Source organism: Microtus ochrogaster, chromosome 16 (genome assembly GCF_000317375.1).
Source record: "Microtus ochrogaster isolate Prairie Vole_2 chromosome 16, MicOch1.0, whole genome shotgun sequence".
Taxonomy (NCBI): Eukaryota; Metazoa; Chordata; class Mammalia; order Rodentia; family Cricetidae; genus Microtus; species Microtus ochrogaster.
In genome coordinates this window covers 39,403,727-39,424,335 of record NC_022018.1, presented here as the reverse complement: position 1 = coordinate 39,424,335, position 20,609 = coordinate 39,403,727, and the positions used below count along the sequence as shown (strand labels likewise).

The 20,609-nt window shown below is 39.2% G+C and overlaps 1 protein-coding gene across 5 annotated transcripts in view; it reads right to left on the bottom strand.

The window, feature by feature from the left end:
* Window positions 1-3,415: 3,415 nt before the first annotated feature.
* Window positions 3,416-20,609, bottom strand: part of Prpf4b (pre-mRNA processing factor 4B) — a 32,529-nt gene continuing 15,335 nt past the window's right edge. The window contains exons 6-18 of one of the 5 annotated variants that reach the window (XR_001229082.1): window positions 19,431-19,641; window positions 18,314-18,387; window positions 16,851-16,941; window positions 16,138-16,285; window positions 14,831-14,968; window positions 14,054-14,207; window positions 10,404-10,518; window positions 9,633-9,784; window positions 9,051-9,137; window positions 7,337-8,075; window positions 6,787-6,832; window positions 6,198-6,284; window positions 3,416-5,400 (exon numbers count right to left, since the gene is read on the bottom strand). Coding sequence is in view for 1 of the 5 variants with exons in the window: in XM_013349112.1 (XP_013204566.1) it covers window positions 7,872-8,075; window positions 9,051-9,137; window positions 9,633-9,784; window positions 10,404-10,518; window positions 14,054-14,207; window positions 14,831-14,968; window positions 16,138-16,285; window positions 16,851-16,941; window positions 18,314-18,387; window positions 19,431-19,641 (1,374 nt within the window). In the remaining 4 variants the exon portion in view is untranslated. Of the gene's footprint in view, window positions 8,076-9,050; window positions 9,138-9,632; window positions 9,785-10,403; window positions 10,519-14,053; window positions 14,208-14,830; window positions 14,969-16,137; window positions 16,286-16,850; window positions 16,942-18,313; window positions 18,388-19,430; window positions 19,642-20,609 lie in introns of all 5 variants that reach the window. The other 4 variants (XR_003377548.1, XR_001229077.1, XR_003377549.1 and 1 more) reach the window with 4 other exon arrangements.

The following is a 20,609-nucleotide window of genomic DNA, read 5'->3' as shown; positions in this document are numbered from 1 at the left end:
GTCTACAAGAGAAACAGAGCCTACTGGTGGTGGCTCACACCTTGAATCCCACCCAGGAGGTGGAGATAGGAAATGATATGGTTGGTCAGAAAAAAGAATATAAGGCGGGTGGAGACAGGAGCTCAGGATTCAGCCTGAGGTTTCATAGAGAAGGCATTCAGTCTCATTTCTTAAGACAGGATCTCTTATTCAGTCTGAGGATTTTGTAAGAGGCGGCTGAGCGCACTGCTAGTGGCTGGTTGTTCTGCTTTTCCGATCTTTCAGCTTTAACCTCCTAATGTCTGACTCTGGGTGTTTATTATTAAGACCAATTAGAATTCATGCTACAGTCTGTGATAGCAAGAAGTGAGATGCGGGAGAAACAAGGGGTGGTAGTGGCATTTGCCTCGGAGTAGTTAATAAGTGGTGAGGTAAGAGCCCAAAAGTTCAGTCTTAAAAATCTTGAGATAAGATTTATACCTTAGCAACAATTAAGAGTTAAACCAAAACCAAAAGAGTATGAGATGAGTGGCGACAGACCCACTGGGAGTGGTCTGTCCCCCCATTTTTTCTTTGCTCTCCTTTCTCTTACATGGTCAGGTGGCTCAGTTAATATGGGGCAGTAATATTTTGTACTAAACCTTTAAACAAGCATGCTTGGGTCTAGAGGAGGGGAAGCCATGTCAGTCCCAAAGCCACCTTTTAATTGAAACAGGACAGCATAAAAAACAGTCTAATGCCACCCGTACCTAAAGGACACCTGATCCCTGTAAAACTGAATCCCATAAGCTGAAACCAAAAGAAGGCCTAGAGGTAGGAAATTTCTGACCCCTAGCTATAGACAGCGGATGCTGCAGGAGGGAGGTAAAAGACACAGCAGCCAGCAAGGAGGAGTGTGTTTTGGGTGTGTGCGTACTGCAGCTGGTCTACCGCTTTGCTTTCTCCCCATCCTGATCTGTCAGGCTCATGGCTTTGTCTTTGTAACAAACTTAGAGATCCATCAATGGTAAGTTATAAGACAGAATGTTTAAACTGTGTGTAGTGTGCGTGTGTGTTGGGGGGGGGACTAAAACAAACACGGCTTGGAGTGGAGAAAAAAGAAAGTTTGAACTTGGGGAATGGGGAATCTCTTTGCGTTTCCCCAATTGCTTGAAGTATTTGTAAAATCCGAATAATGTTGGAATCTATAGTACTATTAGGCAATCATTTGGATTGGTTATCTAAGGGATACTGAGGGCATATTTGATTGCAAAAGTGAACAAGTTTAGGTTTCTTCGGGTAAGGTACCAGGTGTAGAAGATGAAGGTTTTGTAAGGGCATCTCAAGGGAGAATGGGAGGGTATGAAAGACACCATTCCCATGGCTGGGGGGAGGATAAGCAGGAAGAATTATCACTGCAGTCTGTAGTTGCAGGTGTCCCTAGGACTCAGAGAGGACCAATGAGGACCAAGCCATTTAGTGGGTCATCACCGTATTCAATGGGGGTCAGAGTTAATAGCCTGGCAGCCAGGAGATCCTGGTACCAGGGCTTTTGATGAGACCTGCAGGCTTGCCAGAAAGTGACAAGAAAACCAATCTCAGGAACAGGATCTCATCCATGGAGAAAGCGTTGGGAAACAGAGTCACAAAATCCACAAGGGCCTAGAGGAGCTGTAGGATTACAGGCCGCTCCAAAGGGAAGGCAGGAAAAAGGGCAGAAGAGGCACAATAGCCCACTGGGCCTAAAAGAACTATAGGATTGCAGCTCTAAAGGTGCGGGGACAGGGTCAGGTGAAAAAGGCCAGCATACACTTTTAAGACCTTGGTTTGAAGTACCTCTGCCTCCAAGAGTACCCCAAGGGTGCTGGACCTCAATGGTCACTTTCTCGGACTCAGGTAAGTATTTAGGCCTACCAAAGGGGAAATCACCTAGTTAGGTGGATGGAGTGCCAAGAGATGGGTGAGTCTGTCGCCGCTGTAATGGAGATGAGAGATGGGGTCCCAGTGTGGCTCGGACCACAAGGTGAGTCTGTCGCCGCTGTAATGGAGATGAGAGATGGGGTCCCAGTGTGGCTCGGACCACAAGGTGAGTCTGTCGCCGCTGTAATGGAGATGAGAGATGGGGTCCCAGTGTGGCTCGGACCACAAGGTGAGTCTGTCGCCGCTGTAATGGAGATGAGAGATGGGGTCCCAGTGTGGCTCGGACCACAAGGGGGATGCACAGGCACTAGGAGAGTCTATCTGGTCACAGCATCAATGTGCTACAGCTCTGAAGGGAAAGGTATCCTGACAGGAGCCAAGATTATGACAAAGTCACACCACACAAGAAACCCCACACAAACAGGAGGGTGGCTGCCTTAGCTCAGGAGAGAAGCAGCTCAGAAAAGAGCAGGAGGCAGGCTTTATATAGGGTTTCTTGAGAGCAGAGCTTTCTAGCATGGCCTGATTGTGGGGAGAACTCAGGGATTGGTAGGATTTCAAGTCACACTTGGCTACCTGCATCTGAAGGAGCTGGATCAGGCTGTTACTGAGGTTAGAGTATTCTGGGGGGTGAGGCCTGGCAGTTGGGGGGCAGAGTCTGGGTACTCGCTTACACCTCAGGGGGCTTACACCTTCCTACTTTAGCACCTTTCCTTTTTCCTTCCTCATCTCCATAAATCTATCTTTCTAGTCTTTCAGCATTTGTTTGGCTCTGCGAGTTGTTATTTGGGGCCTGAGGAGATGGCCTAAGATCAACACTTACTCTTCTGCACTTCCAATCCTGTTTTCTGTGCTATAGACTCATATCTGTTGTTTTTAAAGCTGTCAACAGTTCCTTAAATGAGTAAAATTGAGGGGTTAAGAAAAATCCAATAGGCCTACCTTTCACACTGCAATGTGCCAAGAGAAAAATCAGAGAAGGAACATGAATATAATACTGTGGAATTCTGTACCTAATGCTTTGAAAACATTTTGATGTTTGAGTAAAATCATCCTATTTTCCAAGCCTCCAGGTTTTTAAGTCGGACATTCCCCTTCAGGCCTTCTCAAGGCACTCTTTGTATGTATGGTTCATGTGTGCACACACATGTGAAGGCTGATGCTGGGTGTTTTCCTGTGTCACTCTATTTCTGAGGCAGCATCTGATTCTGTAAGAAAGTCTGGCCAGCAAGTCCAGAATACCCTGTTTCTGCCCTCTCAGCACTGGGTTATAGGCACAAACCACAATGCCCAGCTTTTATGTGACTGCTGGGAATGTGAACCCAGGTCCTCATGCTTCCAAGGCAAACACTTTAGTGATTGAGCCATTTCCCTGGGCTCCTTTTCTCAGAGTCTGTTAGACAGACTCCCATTTGACTTTAATGAATGTTTGAGCAGAGGTTCTTTTCAAAATACATCTGCCACTAGTGAAATAAACTCAGAAATATCAGGTGATAAATGGTGTCTATAGAGAAAATACCAACAGACAATATGGTAGCAAGAGGCATACTTTATTAAGCTTCCTATTAGGTTGTTGGGGATCATTTGCTGCTACAATGCAAGTTACAACTCAAATGGTATGGTGAACAATTAGGATACACATCAAGCATTTTCTGAGAGCAGCTACTGTATCTTGATCACTAAATGGAATGGTTCTTCAGAAGAACAGTCCCTTACCTTATATACAGGAGAAAGTAAGGATACCACAGTGGTATCTCAATGTAACCAACAAAAGAAAAACAGAACACATTTTATAGTCAACTTTGTATACAGCATCAACATGTAAAAAGTACAATGAATTTGCAGTGAACATTTGTATAAGAACATTTCATGTAGGAGAATAAATTCATGTTGCATATACTATGGCCACAGAACAATACTTTCTTATAGAGTCCAACTGCTAATAGTATCATAAGAAAGGAAGCATACTACATATCACATTTCACTATATAATCTCATTGCCAAAATAAATACATTCATTTCCTAAATGTCTAACCTAAATTTGAATACACGTAATTCCTTTGTTTCATTTCAGTCTATTTGTGCCTATGCAGGTAGACTAGGATAAATGCAAACCTGGGGCTAAAATGAGAAAACTACATTTTACTAAGTCTGCTACACACAATAAAATATGTATTTTCTATTCCAAAACTGTCCTGAGTATTTAGTTTCATTAGGAAAAAAGATGGTAACTGCAATGGTAAGATATAAATCACATTATTATTCTTCAACAAAATAGCTGAGAAAGTAGCCACCGGGAATAAAGACCCAGAAGGTTTTCAATCAGGACTTCAGTATAAACACAAATACTGAGAGGTTGCTGTTTATACCAATAAGCTGCTCCTGTTCAGAACCGCCACACTCCCTCATTTCTGATGGTCCCCGAGAACCAAGTCTGCCAAGAGGCTAACATCTACAACGGATGCTTCCTGAATGTCCTTTCCTCCTCTAATCTCAGATAATCAAATGTCTGAGAGTTATGCTTAAGAGTTTTCTGAGCACTCTTCGAGGTGTGTGAACGTACTGCCCTGAATAATGGTTTTAACATCAGAAGATCTTTGGATTAACTGCCCATGTGTATAATGACTACATGGATACCCATGTATCTTTATTTCTTAAGAACAAAACTTGGCTTTAAAATTTTTCTAAAAGACAGAATAGTTTTATTAACCTCAAGTCTGATAATCACTTGTCATTTTCCCATAAGGTATGAAAGTTTAAAGCTCATGACAATTTTATGTGGAAACGGCTCAGCCACTCAGAAACACAAACACAGGTTTGATAAATAGGGTCATTAGCCAAATGACCCCAACCTAACAGAGGTCTCACACACCTCCAGACTTCCTCAGAGAAGTCACCCACCACATAGAATGGAGCACACTAACACAGTTTACAGAGTCCCTTTGGGAAACGTAATAGTACAGTACCATGGTTCACTCCCCCTTGTCTCTGGCACTAAAAAGCTGGTCATGAAGGACTAAGAGAAAGAAGAGCTATTAAGAGAGTCAAACAGTTTATTAAAATTTTTCTACTCATACAATTTAGGTGCCTGTTTAACGCTAAAGAATTATTGTAAAAAGAAGACAAAAACAAAAGGAGAGGGTTCACATAGGCTGAGTAGGCCTTGATCTCAAACTCTTACTGCCTCCACTTGCCCGGTGTGGTCAATAAACCCAACTTGCAGATTACTTTCAAATGTACACTGACTTGGCAGCTATTGCTTTCTCAGTGACTCTGATGACCATGAGTGTGGGCTTTTTCTATGACTAAGCTGATTTTCACTTTAGAAGGGTGTAGCTGCAGCAAATGTGATAAAAACAAACACTTTACAGACGAGCACAACAGCACCACTACTCTAACTACCACAGCAATGACACCCAAATTATAACGCTGAAACTAAAAATGCGAACTGAAAAGGTCTTTTATGGGACAGAAGCCTTGGCTCATGTCTTCTGGCTGCCGTCATCTTCCACTTAGCCGCACCTAAAACACAAAGAACAAGTAACAAGCAACTTTGTTTTTTTTTTTTGTTGTTGTTTGTTTTGTTTTTTTTTTAAAGAGTAGGCAACAGCTTTGAAGGCATAAGATGAATGGTTTCTAGTGGAAATTAACTTATTAACTATAAAATGAAGCCATGAAAACCACCAGAAGCCAAAGCATTAACTACTGAGTGAAAACAACTACAAAATACTTGACTATGCAGCATACCAGCACCAAAATAAAGTCAGTCACGGTGGGAAACTCGCTACTCAGATCATTATGGTGGGCGCTGCACCTGTGACACCTTGTTTAAAGGCCTCACTACCCGTAGATGAAAATCACCTTGTACTTATTTTAGTAAGTCTAACCATGAAGAGACGGGGTGTAGGTTCATAGGTGGTTTATTATCTCATCTATCACCTTCCTGGCTGTGTAGTTCATTTCATGTCTTTAAATGGAGCATAACCCACCAGGAGGATGCTGCTACTCTGATACTCCATTCTTGAATGCACCAAAATGTGCATGCTTGTTGTAATTAGGTGCCTGGGTGAATAAAAAAATCCCATTTACAATGTAAAAATATTATTTAAACCCCAAAATTTTATTGTTCTCATAATCCTCAGGGAGACAAGCAGTAAGTTTACCCACTCCCAAACAGAAAAGATTACACAGGATTCTGAAAATTCTCTTATACCATATTAAAAATACAAATTCCTTTGTGTTACAAAACCAAGCTGATTTACATGATTTTGTTTTAAATTGTTGCTAAATGTTTATCTACACATGCTGTCAGAAATAACCTTGTTAAGAAGGTGAAGCTGGTGTCTCAGCAAATCAGACCCCTTGGAGAAGGCGTCGAATGGCCTGTGCCCCGTTTTCCTTTTTCTCTTTCCGCACCATCAAAAGGAAAAGTGAGAAAATAGCAGAAACATTAGTTAAATCCTGAGTTATACCCCATAACCTACAGGAATAACCTCACTACACTGAAAGCTGACAAAACTTTTTATCTGGGGGAAATAATTAAGACCCTAATAATTAAAAAAAAATTAAAACTCAGGCTAGGCTGAGTTATATCTTTAGCAGGTAATACTTTCAGGAGAAAAACAAAGACTGTTTTTAACTATTTACAGGTTACCTGACTTACCAGCACTGAAGACAAAATCTTTTAAAAATGGCTACAAATGCCTTGTTCACAAAAGACTTTATTATCTAGTGATGCATACTGAGAACATACAGAATTCTGCATGGTCCACTTCCCATGCAGGAGAACAATGTTCACTTTACAGTAAGTGAGTGTCAACTGTTTATGCAATAGACAACACTTTAAAGTCACATTTTTAAAGAAAAAGCTTCATTTACAAAAGAAATAAAAGGTAAAGAAGCAATTACCGCTTTTAAAAAGCAGCTGCTTTGTTCAAGAGTGGGAGGTTTATGCCTGTATTGAAAGACAACATGATCACAAATAATGCAAACAATGAACAAATGAAAAACACTTTTACCATAAAGCAGTACACTTTCAAAATGACATACAAATAGTTAAAAATCTCATTATGCTGTCTATCTTTTAAATATGAGGACTTTCAGAAGTAGGCCTCAACATTTTAATTAGTAAATGAGAACTATGCAGTTTCTATGTCACTAAGAACTATATTTAACAAAATGTATATAAAGTCTATAGCAAGTTGATTTTAAAAAAAAGTAAAGTTAATAAGAAACAGTACACTGAAGGCGCTCTATCCATCAAGCGCATATGCTTCAAATTTTAAATGTGATGAACAGAACAGAAACTGTAACTATGCCACAGTCGCGATGCCAGAAAAATAAAACAAGATCAATTATCACACATGCAGGAAATTCTGCCACACAGCTATCCCTCATTTTCAATTATTCCAATAAAATAACATCTTAAAACACTGGTGATGTTGATGGTTTAGCTTACCTTCAGTGTACTGAATGTTGTACACAACCTGCTTTAAAAGAGGAGACATCCCTGCAGGCAGGCTCAAGAAGGAACAGACTCCCTTCGGCACTGACTACACCAAGGGCATGCTGCTGTGGCCTGCACACACACACCTAGGAAAACGTGAATATAAACAGCATTTATGCTGGCCATTGTATCTGAAGACCAAAATGAAGCCAAGTCTGCTAAAAACAAATCAACCACCCAGCACTGCTACTCATAACAGATGCTTTTGTCTTTTATGTGAACTGCAACCATATACATTAGCACTTTAATTTTGTGCAGTCTTGGCAATTAAAACATTTCTACAGTGAAATTTCACATAAGACACAAAACAGTTTAACTAACATTTCTAAAAGAAATATCACCCTTGGTGTTAATTCAAATATATCATGCTTCCTCAAATTTGCTGCAGAAATATTTATAAGTTTATATACATTAATAATAAACTGCTGTGAAATTTCTTCAGTCTTTGTATTTAGTTACTCAAACCCTTGGAGTTTCTTCATCTCGTTTAAATTTTTTCCTGGATGAATGCATGCTGCAGGGCCTGGTTGATGCTAATTCGCTTAGCCGGGTCCAACATTAGGATCTGGTCCAACAAGTCCTTTAGCTGGTGCACTTTTTTACGTTGATCTTCAGGAAGTCGCTGGCACCCAATCAAGTCAGCCAACAGGTCCTTAGTTGGGTTAATGGTGCTCATGACAGTAACTTTCTCCTAAAAATAATTTTTACAATGCATGGCTCTAAATAGGTTACATGTATGTAAATGTAAACCAAACTTTGTTTGTCTATATTAATATATAAACAAGAATACTTATGATGACCAATCACGGTTTTTATGTAGTTTTATCCTCCACAGCTTTTCAAACAACAAGCAAGGAACTTAAATAGAAAAACCCCCAATTAGCCAAATGAGCATCTGCTGCCTGAACTATGCTTTCTCTGGTCTTATTCTTCAGTGGCAAGAGACAGTCTGAACCAGGCCAGTACCAGAACAAGTTACCCAGTGCTCTAACAAAGCAAGGGTTTGGTATTACAGATCAAAAATTAGCAAATTATTACTTCATCCTGTAGGTTTTAGAAAGGCTGATACGGAATGTGTATTTCAGCAATGCTGGATAAATGTGTTCAGGAGAGGAGGTAACTCAGGATATGATTCAGCTCATGGAAGTCTGTGAGCAAAGGCACCAAGCCCAAGTATGCCTGAACCAGTGTGTTTCTTAGACAAGAGTGGCTTTGCAGGGAGGAGAAAAATGCTAAATAAGGCAGAGTTTATGGAGAACTTGGCTTGTGACTCTGCAAAACTCAAAATATAGACAACATCCTCCAATAGCAATATAGAAGAATATGGAAAGTCAGATCAAGGGATCTAAGTGAGGTGGCAAGGGCCTAACTAGGGACTATTATGATCATAGAGAAACATTTTCACTCCCTTCACTGCTTTCATGGCCTGATGTGCTTTGTTCAGTAATTAATAGCAAAAAGAAATTGCATATTTTGTTGTCATTTTAAAAATAATCACAAATGCACATGGCACACAGAACTCAATTCATGGACATGAAGCATACAGCATGGGGACTTAGTGCAGTGGCAGGAGCACTGACCGAATATATGTGAAACCCCACCTCAGTCCCCACACTGAAAAAGACAAATAGCAACCACCACTGTGGCACACTCAAGCCAGACTTACCCTCTCTGTTACTTTATCAACCTCTATGTACATGAAGTTCAGATTTTGGTCAAAATGTTGGTCTTTGAATACACCTTTCCGAATCATCTACAAAACAGTGGGGAAAGGGCTTTAAAATTACTATAAAGCAGCCTGGCACACTACCAATTCTATGCAATAATTCATGCAAACATTATTTAAGACTCTCTTGCTAGGGCCCAGAAGCCCTTGTACGCAGAACCAAGAGTGCTATCCAGTAAGTCTGCCATGCTTAGCTGCCTTCTCTTCTGACCAGTGCACTCCCTCACATGGTAACTAACGCATGTGCCGCTCTCCATTCTGTCTTTCATTTACTGTCTCATGGTTGCAATTCTTTCTCATCAACAACAAGGGTGCCCCCCTTCTTCTGCTACTGACCAGGGAGTTCTCATGATTTCATAGCTTTTGGCTGATTAGAATCATTAACTGGAACCCTAACAAGAAAGGAGCTAAGGCCTCACAACAGCCACCTACCCATGCCTTTGAGAGCTTTATTTTACAAGCTGCAGTCTAGATGATAAAGTGTTAGGAGTCTTTAAGTCTACAGGAAGGAACTTATCCTACCTTATTTGGCATCTTTCCTTTGAGGTCCATGGCGAGCTTCAACATATGGTTATTAGTTTTGCCAGGAAATAAGATTTTTCCAGTATAGAGTTCATATAAGGTGCAACCTACAGACCACATATCGATACCATAGTCATAGCTTTTACCTATAACTGAAAACAAAATGGAGGTTTATTCATGAGAATAAGAATGGACAACTCCTTAACTTTTATTTCCAGCAATGGGGACTACCTGAGCTTGAGCTATAGCCACATCCATGTCTCAGTTTAGTTTCATGTTCTTTCCCACTAACTCTTAAGAGATATACTGAAAAAAAAAAATAAAAAAGAAAAAAAGAAAAACAAAAAACGGCAACAGGTTTAACAACGAGAGGAGAAAACTAGAGGGACAAGCACAGGTGCTGCCTTCCTTCTCTCTCTCCGTTCACCTTTGCTGGAGGCGCTAGTCCACCTCAACCCAGGCAACAGGAAGAGTAAACCAAAGGTCCCACACAATCCATAAACGTGATAATCAGACCTTGAACAATCAAGAGCAGTCTTCTAAAGTCGAGGGTTTTCCACAACTGTTTTGCTACTCTTGCTCGACATGATCAAGACTCCTGCCACAACTACCTTCATTCCACCTGAGGAGGATGAACTTGCTACGGTTCCCTTCCTCATGAATGAACTGGTGCAGCTGCTGAAGTGCGATGGAAAACAGTGCTTAGACATTACACACGCTGCCGCCACCACAGAGGATGGCCCAGGTACAACAACACTCTAAGAAACTTACTGATCTCCGGAGCACGATAAAATCTACTGACAAGATAAGGCGTTATGTCATTATCTGCAACATGCGAAGCCGATCCAAAATCGCAAAGCTTTAAAATTGTTTTTGATTCATTGACCTGCAAAACATTTTTCAAGGAAATTCAATTCATGCCAGAAATAATTAGGCAAATCAAAACTGTCCTTTAAAAATTTATATTAAACTCAATACAAAAAAATCACACATTTAAAAATTTCCTTTTCTATTATACAAGTTCCTAATTATAAAAAAAGTGCTCTTAAAATATTTTATTACAACTAGTAAGACTTTTTTGTCTAGTAAGGCAGCATGGGGGAACATCAGGCCTATTTAATTTTACTTAACGGTATTTAAAATGGATTTGAATAATGAAATAAAAATCTCATTTCATGAGGCAAAGCATTTCTAAGATTTCCTTGAATGCCTAAAGTCAAATTACTCTCTAAAAAGAGCATGAGAATGTTTATCAATAAAAAAAAAATTGACTAAAGTCAACTACCAGTTGCCAGAAAAATACAATGGCAAAGGAAAGATGACACCTAACACTAAATGATTCTTCATCTAGGTACCTGGTTTCTATCCACTGTAATCACTTTAAATCTGAAAAATTTAAATGTATGTGAGAGAACTGACAGACATGAACTCTATTAGCCATCTGTCCTTGTTTCCTTGGTAAGTACTCCCACGTATACAGTAACAGTGACATCTGCTGAGAAAGGCTGGAGCTGCTCCACCATTGCTGCCATTCACCATCAGAAACATGTTCAGGATTAACAAGTGAAGTTAATTCATATTCCAGAGCCACCCCCCCCCCAAGAGACACATACAAATGCCAAGGTGGGACTTGAACTCGGCCCATTAATCCCAGCCCCGTGACAATTTAGTTTAGCTGACTCTAGAACTCTCTTTTTGAGGGGAGTTATCACCACAAGGTGAAACTAGTGGAACAGGCTGGACTGTATCCACAGAATTGAGCTATAATAGTTTCTTCCCCACAGTCCCAGAGAGAGCCTTTCTATGCAGCTCAGGCTGGCCTGGAACTTATTTATGTAGACCAGGCTAGCCTTGAACTCACAAAGTCTGACTGCCTCTAAGTGCTAAGATTAAAGGCCTAAGCCAGGAAGCTCAGCCAAACACAAATTATTTTAAACTATAACACAATACCAACACTGATTTTTTTCTTTACTTTGGAGACCAGCAGAAAGTTATCTTAAAATGGTAAACATTTTTTGTGATCAAAACAAAACAACAACAAAAAATGAATCTAGCTACTTAAAAAGGTAAGACCCAGAAAACACATGGAACCATGCACCAGGGGAACTTGTGAGCTGGTCACAATGCATTCAATGTTGGCAGAGCCCTACACTCACTCAGATGGTGTTTTACCTGGTATTGGGTACAGTGCAGGGCCCTCATGTAGGCTAAAAATACACCAATGCACCATACCCTCAGCAATGCCTCTCTTTAGTTTGCTAAGTGACTTTTATTCCCCATGGGGAATGCTGCACATGAATCACACTGCAGCTAGAACTAGGCTAAAAGCATTAGATTGACAGGAATGAAATCAGTTCTAGGTGTTCTCTAAGATTGTTTTTCCCCCCTTTTCGTGGTTCCCAAAATCTAAACTAACATTAAAAGGAAAAAAGAGGAGCTACTGCCAAACATCTTCGTATCTTTTAAACTGCAGGTGTTTGATATATATGCTGTATTTCACAATTTTTAAAATGACCAATCTGAAGTAAAAAACAAGTATAAAGTTGGCTATCAATTTCTTAATCCACTTAGAGCATACCTACCATTTCACTAATTTCTCAGTAATCCTACCCCTAAGTTATAGTAGACACACAGTACAATACAATAAACACAAACCAAGCATCAAGATAGAATGTGCATCATTAATGTCACAGACTGGAAGGAATTACTTTAAGACAGATGGTATGTGTGGTTTCAGTGGGTGAAATGCTGGCTTTACAAGTAAGAGAACCAGAGCTCAGGTCCCAAGCACACACTCAAGATGGGAGTGGTGGGAGAACTGTATTGTCAGACACAGGACACTCCCAGGGGCTCACTGGCTGGCTAACATAGCTAATGAGTAAGCTCCAAAATCAGTGAGAGTCTCTGCCTCGAAAAATTAAGATGGGGAAAAATTAAGATGGAGAACAAGAGGAAAGACATTCTATGCTGACTTTTGGCCTCTACATGCTAACACATGGGCACAAGCACCCTTATGTACACGTGTACCACATACATATAACTACACAAAATAACTGTGTACTCAAAATTAGAGCCTTGGGAGTCATTAAACTTTATGAGATCGCAGTTTTGGGGTATGGCACTGGATGGAGATTGAACCCAGAGTCTCAGGCATGCTGGCAAGCACTCTACCTCTGAGCTACAATAGCCCCTTGCCCAATCACAATCTCTTTAAGAATTTGGTTTGTCTCAGTTCAAACATGATCTCAGTAAAGAAAACCTAACATATATGGTTTTTCCTCTATGGCATTATTCCAGAAGGAACTAAAAAAGAAAAAAGCATGTAATACAAAACAAACAAAAATAAACAATGCAATACAAAACAAACAAAAAACAAACAAAACAATGAAAAAACTGGGGGTGCTAAGACTAGAGAGATAGTCCAGCTGCTCAGAGCACTGACTTTCACTTCCAGAGAGAGGTTGATTCTTAGAACATGCATGGTGCCTACAACTGTCTATTATGTCAGTCCTAGGGGATGTGACACCTTCTTCTGCCCTCTGTGGGTACTGCACTCACCTAGTATATGTACATACATGCAGGTAAACACATTCATAAAGTAAGATTTAAAGGGAAAAAATTACAAAAGAAAACACATGTTGCAGATCATATCACTGGCAAACAATGAAGCAATTCATCAAGTTGTGAATATGATTCAAACTCTGACTGCTACAGAAAGGCACGTGTGTGCTTGTGCATTAATGCTGTCACCATGATGACGTTGTCTCCAGATTGCAAAATCACCAGTCACTGAGAAATCTGGTTGTACTACAGCAGAAATCACTAATAAGAGATGGTATGACTTCAAAGAAAGACCTTTCAACAATAGCACCTAGCTGGAGCTGAGCCTCACTGCTTGGGTCCCAGAAGTCAGCTTCAAAGGCAATAAAAAAAAAAAAAAAAAGACAGGAACCAAATGTGGTAGGATGTGCCTGTAATCTCAGCATGAGATTTGGGAAGTTGGGAAAACAAAACCAAACATGCACCTTAAAAACTGAACTCCAAATAGCTGCTCAGTAGAGAGCAATTTCTTTAGTGTTCACAGGATCAGAGCACACTTCAACACAGCAAAACTACACAGTCGTCTTCAGCTATTCAAGGAAATGACTGCCATCATTCTTAGGACCACTGCACACTATAAATCCATTCAATACATTTTTAAAAAGGGACGATTCCTTTCCTCTTCTCTCAAGAGTTTTCTATGAAATTCATGGTTCAATTTCAAAAAAGATAAAATTTGGCAAATTGGTCATAATGGGCTATTAATACATAGAATTATACTGTTAAAATATGTTATTCTGCAATATAACAGTAGTCCTGTTATTAGCAGTAAGAGATGTGTACATACACCAAAGCTGACCTACTTTAGTTGTTTGACTTACCAGAATATTGTCTGGTTTGATATCTGCATGCAGGATGTTGCATCTTTTAAGGAGTTTCAACGCCAGGAACAATTGCTGACTGTAGGATCTCACAGCTTTAATATGGAGACCGACATCCTTACCATACTTTTTTAATACCTCTCGCAAGTTCATACTTTAAGGAGAGAAAATCAAAGAAAATAGGGTCAAAAATCAAATACAAAAGGCAAAAATATTTTCAAGCATAAAAAAAAAAAAGAATTGAATGGGGTGGGGGAAAGGTGAAGGAAATGGGAAAGGAGGGAGTGGGAATTGGAATTGCTATGTAAAATGAAAAAAAGTTTGTTTTTGTTTTATTTAAAAAAATAAAAAGAATCAAGTGCAAAATACAGTTTATATAATTGTTTAAGAAAGCTTATCCCCAATGTTTGCTAAATTATTTGAGAGAATAACAATATATCCATAGTACAGCTTCCCAACAAAGTTCAATTTTCAACATAAAAAAAGAAATACTACATAGTAATTCCTCCTTTACTCAAGAAAGGCCCCCTTGAAAACACAACTTGGAAGCCACATTACTGCTGACCTGCATGGTATCTGAGGTTACTTACTGTCTGCCACACGATACGGCAATCAGTTCATGTTTTATACACTGATGATTTTCAGGAGAATATGGTTAACCAAAAGAACCAACAGGAAAACCCTAAGCAGTCCCAAAATCTCCCCTGCATTTACCCAGGATGAGGCTGGTAGGCAGATAACTACATGTGTACTTGATTGCTCAGTTTGACACTTTACCTGAGAGGCTCGAATACAAGACAGAGGTGCTGCTTATGGTAAAAGTGTCTGAAGAGGCGCAGGCAATGAAATTTGTCATCAGGATCAGCATCATTAAGTTTTTTCAAGAATTCTAGTTCTTTTAAACCAGTCTTTTGCCTGCAATGAAAAAGAAAATTAGGGTACAAGAACTTAGGAGTAACATCTTTCAGATACAGCCTGATATGCCATTTGTAATACATGTAACACTAAGTGTTATATTTAACTTACTAATTTTTTTTTTTAAATCTTGGGGCTGGAGAAATGGCTCAGTGGTTAAGAGCCCTGGCTGTTCTTACAGAGGACCAGGGTTCACAGCCACATGGCAACTTACTGTCTGTGATCCAGCTCCAAGGGATCTGACACCTCATACAGACATAAATGCAGGCAAAACACCAGTGCACATAAGATAAAAACTTAAAAAGAAATCTCAAAATACCTTGATATAATTATTTTGGTTCTTCTCAGAACGTAACTATTGGGCATGTCTTCCTAAGTATAACTTTGCTAATGAAAATCTGACAGTAAACTGTCATAAGCTACATCTTAGCGTCTACAGTACAGGCCAGACCTTCCAAACCAAACACATCTTTCTAAGTTTAATCAAAGACTTGAATAAAAATCTAAGACTTCTAACATTTAAAAGCCGGTGAAAATCTGGTTCTGTTACCAGCTCAGTGTGTGGTACAAATTTAAATATATGGGTACAGCAATTACTTCTGCTCATGAAAGAAAAAAGTCAAGAGATGAAAGACAAATAATTCCTGTCAGCAGCAATCAATATACTTTGATATCTTCCTTCTAGATTAAGGTTGTCACAATAGGACACGGCATTACGTAAGGCAGGAGAACTAAGGATATATTGGTACAGAGTAGGTACTGAAATGAGTTCAACATAATCTATGGTTCTAGATCATCACATGTAACATATGGCTGTAAATTAAAATATACAGTAAAAAAAACTCTTCTAAAAATTTTATTTAACTAAGATTCATGGGCTGGAGAGATGGCTTAGCAGTTACTGTCTGCTCTTCCCAAGATCCTGAGTTCAATTCTTAGCAACGACATGGTGGCTCGATCTAATGCCCTCTTGAGCAAGAGACCTGCCTGGTTAGTCATCCTCATCAACTTAGACCATGAAACCCAGTATTGATTGACAAGTTCAACAGAACTGCCATATATGGGCTGCCCATACATCTCTTCCACATTGCCAGGACATAAATTTCATTTTTTCCCCCCAAAGATTCATGTTTGGGTGTTTTCCTGTTGTTTTGGGTTCAGTTACTTACATGAGTTCGTTGTTTCTGATGATCTTTACCGCCACTTCCTGATTGGCTCTTGCATTATCCCTGGCACGTACAACATTGCTAAACACACCCTGCCCAGTGTAGCCATACACATTATAACGCTTATCTAGGACTTCCCCAATGTTCACACCTAAAACCAAATTTAAAAGTTAAAAGTTTGATTATAAAAACAAAATCAAAAAGTTATTAACACATTGAAGTTATTTAAAAATTGGATCAAATCTCCAGTTTCCAATACACAATGGAAAATCAGTCACGGTCTCTGCTGGTCATCTTTTCAAAATGTGAAAGAAGCTGCATGCCTATTTTAGACAATTCTAGTTCCCATCAACTGCTGGCAACTTTATAAACATGCTCACCGAAGTGTCTTCAGCTGTAACACTGCATGACAAACACTGTGACTGCACCTGAGTTCCTCTGCATGTTGTTCTCTTGACTTACAATGTAAAGATTGTCACGTGATAGACGTCTCCTCTAAAGGCTGAAATTATCTACACACAAACTTAGCTTTACTTTAATTAACATGTAATGCTTCTTCTGGGCTGCTGACTGGAATATAACAAAACTTCATTATGCCACGACTAGCTGTGCCACACTTTTCTACTGAGACTTAAACAATGTGTGATTACACCAAACAGTGTGCTTTTATGGAACTGTACAATGAATTTTAAAGCTGATGAGAAATGCAAACTTACGGTAATAGCCTTCTGCATCTGTCCAATTATCTCTAAGGTTGGGATTCTCTTTGAAATCTTTCCCGATGCCAGCAGCACGGAGACGAGCACTCTGAAATGAGGGAGGCAACATGAGTGCTTGCTGGGTGACTGCAAACCTCCTTAGTAACAAGAAATGGCAAAACTAACATTTCATTAAGTAGCCAGAAAATAATTACCAAATGTCTTATATCTTAATACCAGGAAAAATATTCAAGATTTCCAAGTTTTCAGGGTATGATTATGCCTATTGATTCCCAACATTCCTTTCTCTGCCTCCTTGTCCAGAGACATTTGTACCCTTACCACACGGGCATGAAATATACTAACATTCAATGGCTGCTCTAGGTTGAGTCTGTGTGGAAAATTAAAAATAACAATATCTATCTAGTATTTGTGAAGAACCCTAGTCTATATTATTCTCCATGGTACCCAGAAGGTCCTGCAATGATGTCATAGTTTGGTTATTAGACACCCCAACCCACACTCCCAAGTCTTTGTGACAAAGGCTTTGGTTTCCCCAAGTGGCACTGTCAGAAGGCAGTGGAATCTTTTAAAGAGTCATCACCTAGCATAAGTTCAAAGATTTTGAGACACAAAATTCTTCTTGTATTCTTCCCCTTCTTGACCATCACTTCTGCCATGATGTGCTGCTAAATGATTACAGATCGGAACCCAAATAAATCTTTTCTCTTTACGATTAATTGTCCAAGTATTTCATTATAGTAATAGAATGGGAACACAAAGTATCATCTAGGCAAATGATAGGTGCTGATAGTTCAATGACAACAATATTCATCTCATGTTCTTCTAGTGTGCCTGTTGTGGTTCATGTGATGCACTGCAGATTACTTAGGCCTATCGAGTCTTCAGGGTCTCACACACTGTTTATTCTACCTTATTTTTATTTCCTGTTATATCCTCTCTATTTCTTCTTACTAAGGCCTTGAATTTCTTATGATCCTTTAAATATAAACTGAAAATGGCCCCAGACTTTCAGCTGTATTTGTAGTCAAGACTTCCAATAAAATGGCATTGTTAAACATTACAGCAAAACAAAAACAAATACACATACACACAACCAACTAGTGACTAAGGTCAGTTAACTAACTCCCCATGGTATCTAACACATGCATATATTCCTGTTCACGTGGTGAGGTGGGGTATGTACATACATGCAGACAAGTACTGCACATTTAGGCTTCTGGATAGAGAACTCTGGTAAAGTTCTCTAATACTTCTGTTGTACACCTTACCTTTTAACAACTAACAGTTTAGGCCTCTGGGAGGTACAAAATTAGTACACTTTGGTTTTGAAATGCTATTCACATAGCCTGTTCAGATGTTTTCTTACTTTGTCAATGAGAACCTCATTTCTCTATGTAACTGCTCATATACACTAGTTAAACAGAATTTTTCCTAAGTACTAACTTAAAACTACTCACATCAAAATAAGCAGCAAACATATCATCAGATTCTGTAAACATATCAGGTGCCAAAAGCTTCTTCTGAGATGAACCTTAAATGAAATATACATTAATACTTGAGAAATAAAATCAAATTAAAATCTAAGTCAACAGAAAAATCAGTAGTATTAATCAAATCTTTTCCTTTTTCACACTGACTTTCAACCAGTATTTGAAAAGCAGCACATAATACTTGATCTAAAAACCTACAAGTACACGTCAGAAAGACTAACATCAACTTTAGCCACTGTCAGTTTAAATAAATAAGTTAACAGCAACTACATAATAATCTTGGATTAAAATGTAGTTACCCTTAAAATCTTATTTAGAAGACAATACTATATTAATAAGACTTTGGCTAAGTAAGTACTTAGGTGTATGGAATGGCAAGATGACATAACTTGAAAGAAGAGAATCTGACAATATACAACAAGAGCACATGCAAAGAATCCACTTCTGATCCAGGGATCACATTAATACTTGAGAAATGAAAATAGAAACTAAAACCTAAGTCAACAAAACAATCAGTAGTATTAATCAAACTTTTTTTACTTCTTACACATTGGCTTTCTAGGAAACTATTCCAAAACTCTGTGGATTAGCTCTGAAAACAACCTGATATACAGTGTTACTAAATTAGTATCCAATGGGTAACCACAACTGGACATAATCCACACACATCTGTGAGATGACTGAATAAAACACAGACACCCTTAACAAGAAATGAGAATCAATGGAGTCCTTGCTTTGCCAGAGCCTGTATAAAAAAGCAGGGCGTCATAGCACTTGTGATCCCAACACTAGGAAGACAAACACAGGTGGATGCCCTGGTGAGCCAGCCTGGCCTACGCAGCAAGTTCTAAGACAGTAGAGGATCTGTCTCAAGAAAAGATGAATGAAGCAGGAGAAATAAAACCTGGGGTTGTCTCCTGGCCTGCACATGAAACCCATACCATACAGACACACATATACACAAAATAAGCTAAAAAGCATGTAAGCACAATATTCTTACTCCCGTTTAGTTTCCCTCAAATCTAATCATTATAAGGTTATACAGCTAAAACCAGAGAAAAGCATCATTAAGACACTAACTGACCATTATTTTGTTCAACCGTCATTAGATTATGCTTGGCTTTTACTGAGGCCTCAAAGGTGTCAACATTCTCTCGCTCATATTCTTTTACATCAGCAGCTACTCGCTCCAAGATGTCATCTGGAGAAGGCGATCGTGACCTCGTGCTGCTCTGGGGGCTGCTTGGCTCAGACGGCACAGATATATTGCTATCTTCAGCAAGGTATTTATATTTCTGTAATAACAATAGATATATGAGCTTCATAAATTATCTAAATATATGACTTTCAAAAGTTGCTGCATTAGACACTGGGAGTCATGCAAATGCTAAAACAACAAAGCATTCATACCTGGCTTGCATCAGGTGCACAATCCTTACAAAATTCCAAATTTCACCAAGTCTGAAAAGTATTTGTGTTTGGTGTACATTCACCAGGTGGTAAACCTGACCTGACTATATGAGTTTATATTTTTCATTGCTCTTTACCCACTGGTTTGACTACTCACGTATCTCATTTTAGAAATATTAATGTGCTGATCACAGGATCTATTTTAGATTCCTCAGGTGGCTCTAAGTGATGTAGACAAATACACCCCATAATACTGTTTAACATTCAAAAGTGTCTAAGTTTTGAATCTCATCTGGCAAGGGTTGCAGATAAGGGATCTTGAATCTGGCCAAGAACAAAACAGGCTCAACCAAGTTTTCAGGGATATCGGCTTAATAAACACTTTACCAGAATGCCATCAAAAACTTCCCAGGTCTATCTTGCTTCTTCTGCATTTGATTCTTCCCTTGGTTTCCTGACTTACTGTTTGCTACATGTGAGCTGCCATGGCTGCTCTTGTCTTTGTCCTCTGAGACACTTTATGAGGATTGTTGTCACCAATGGCCCCAAAAGCTGTACCAGGATTTTGTCTCAGGACCGCAAAAGATATGTGGTTTGCCTTTCTTTCAAAGCAGCAAATTTTATTACTTTGTGACTGCTAAGACCTGAACAGAATGCCTTTCTTACTCAACTTTCATATAAAGCCCAATTATGGGTTGGCAACTAAGGCACAGTGGGTAAAAGTTAATTGCCACCAAGCCTGGCAACCGAAGTTCAATTCCAAGAAAACACACACACACACAGAACCAAGTCCTTCCAAATAATCCACAGCACCACCATACACCATACTCATGTCATGACGCGTGTATATGTA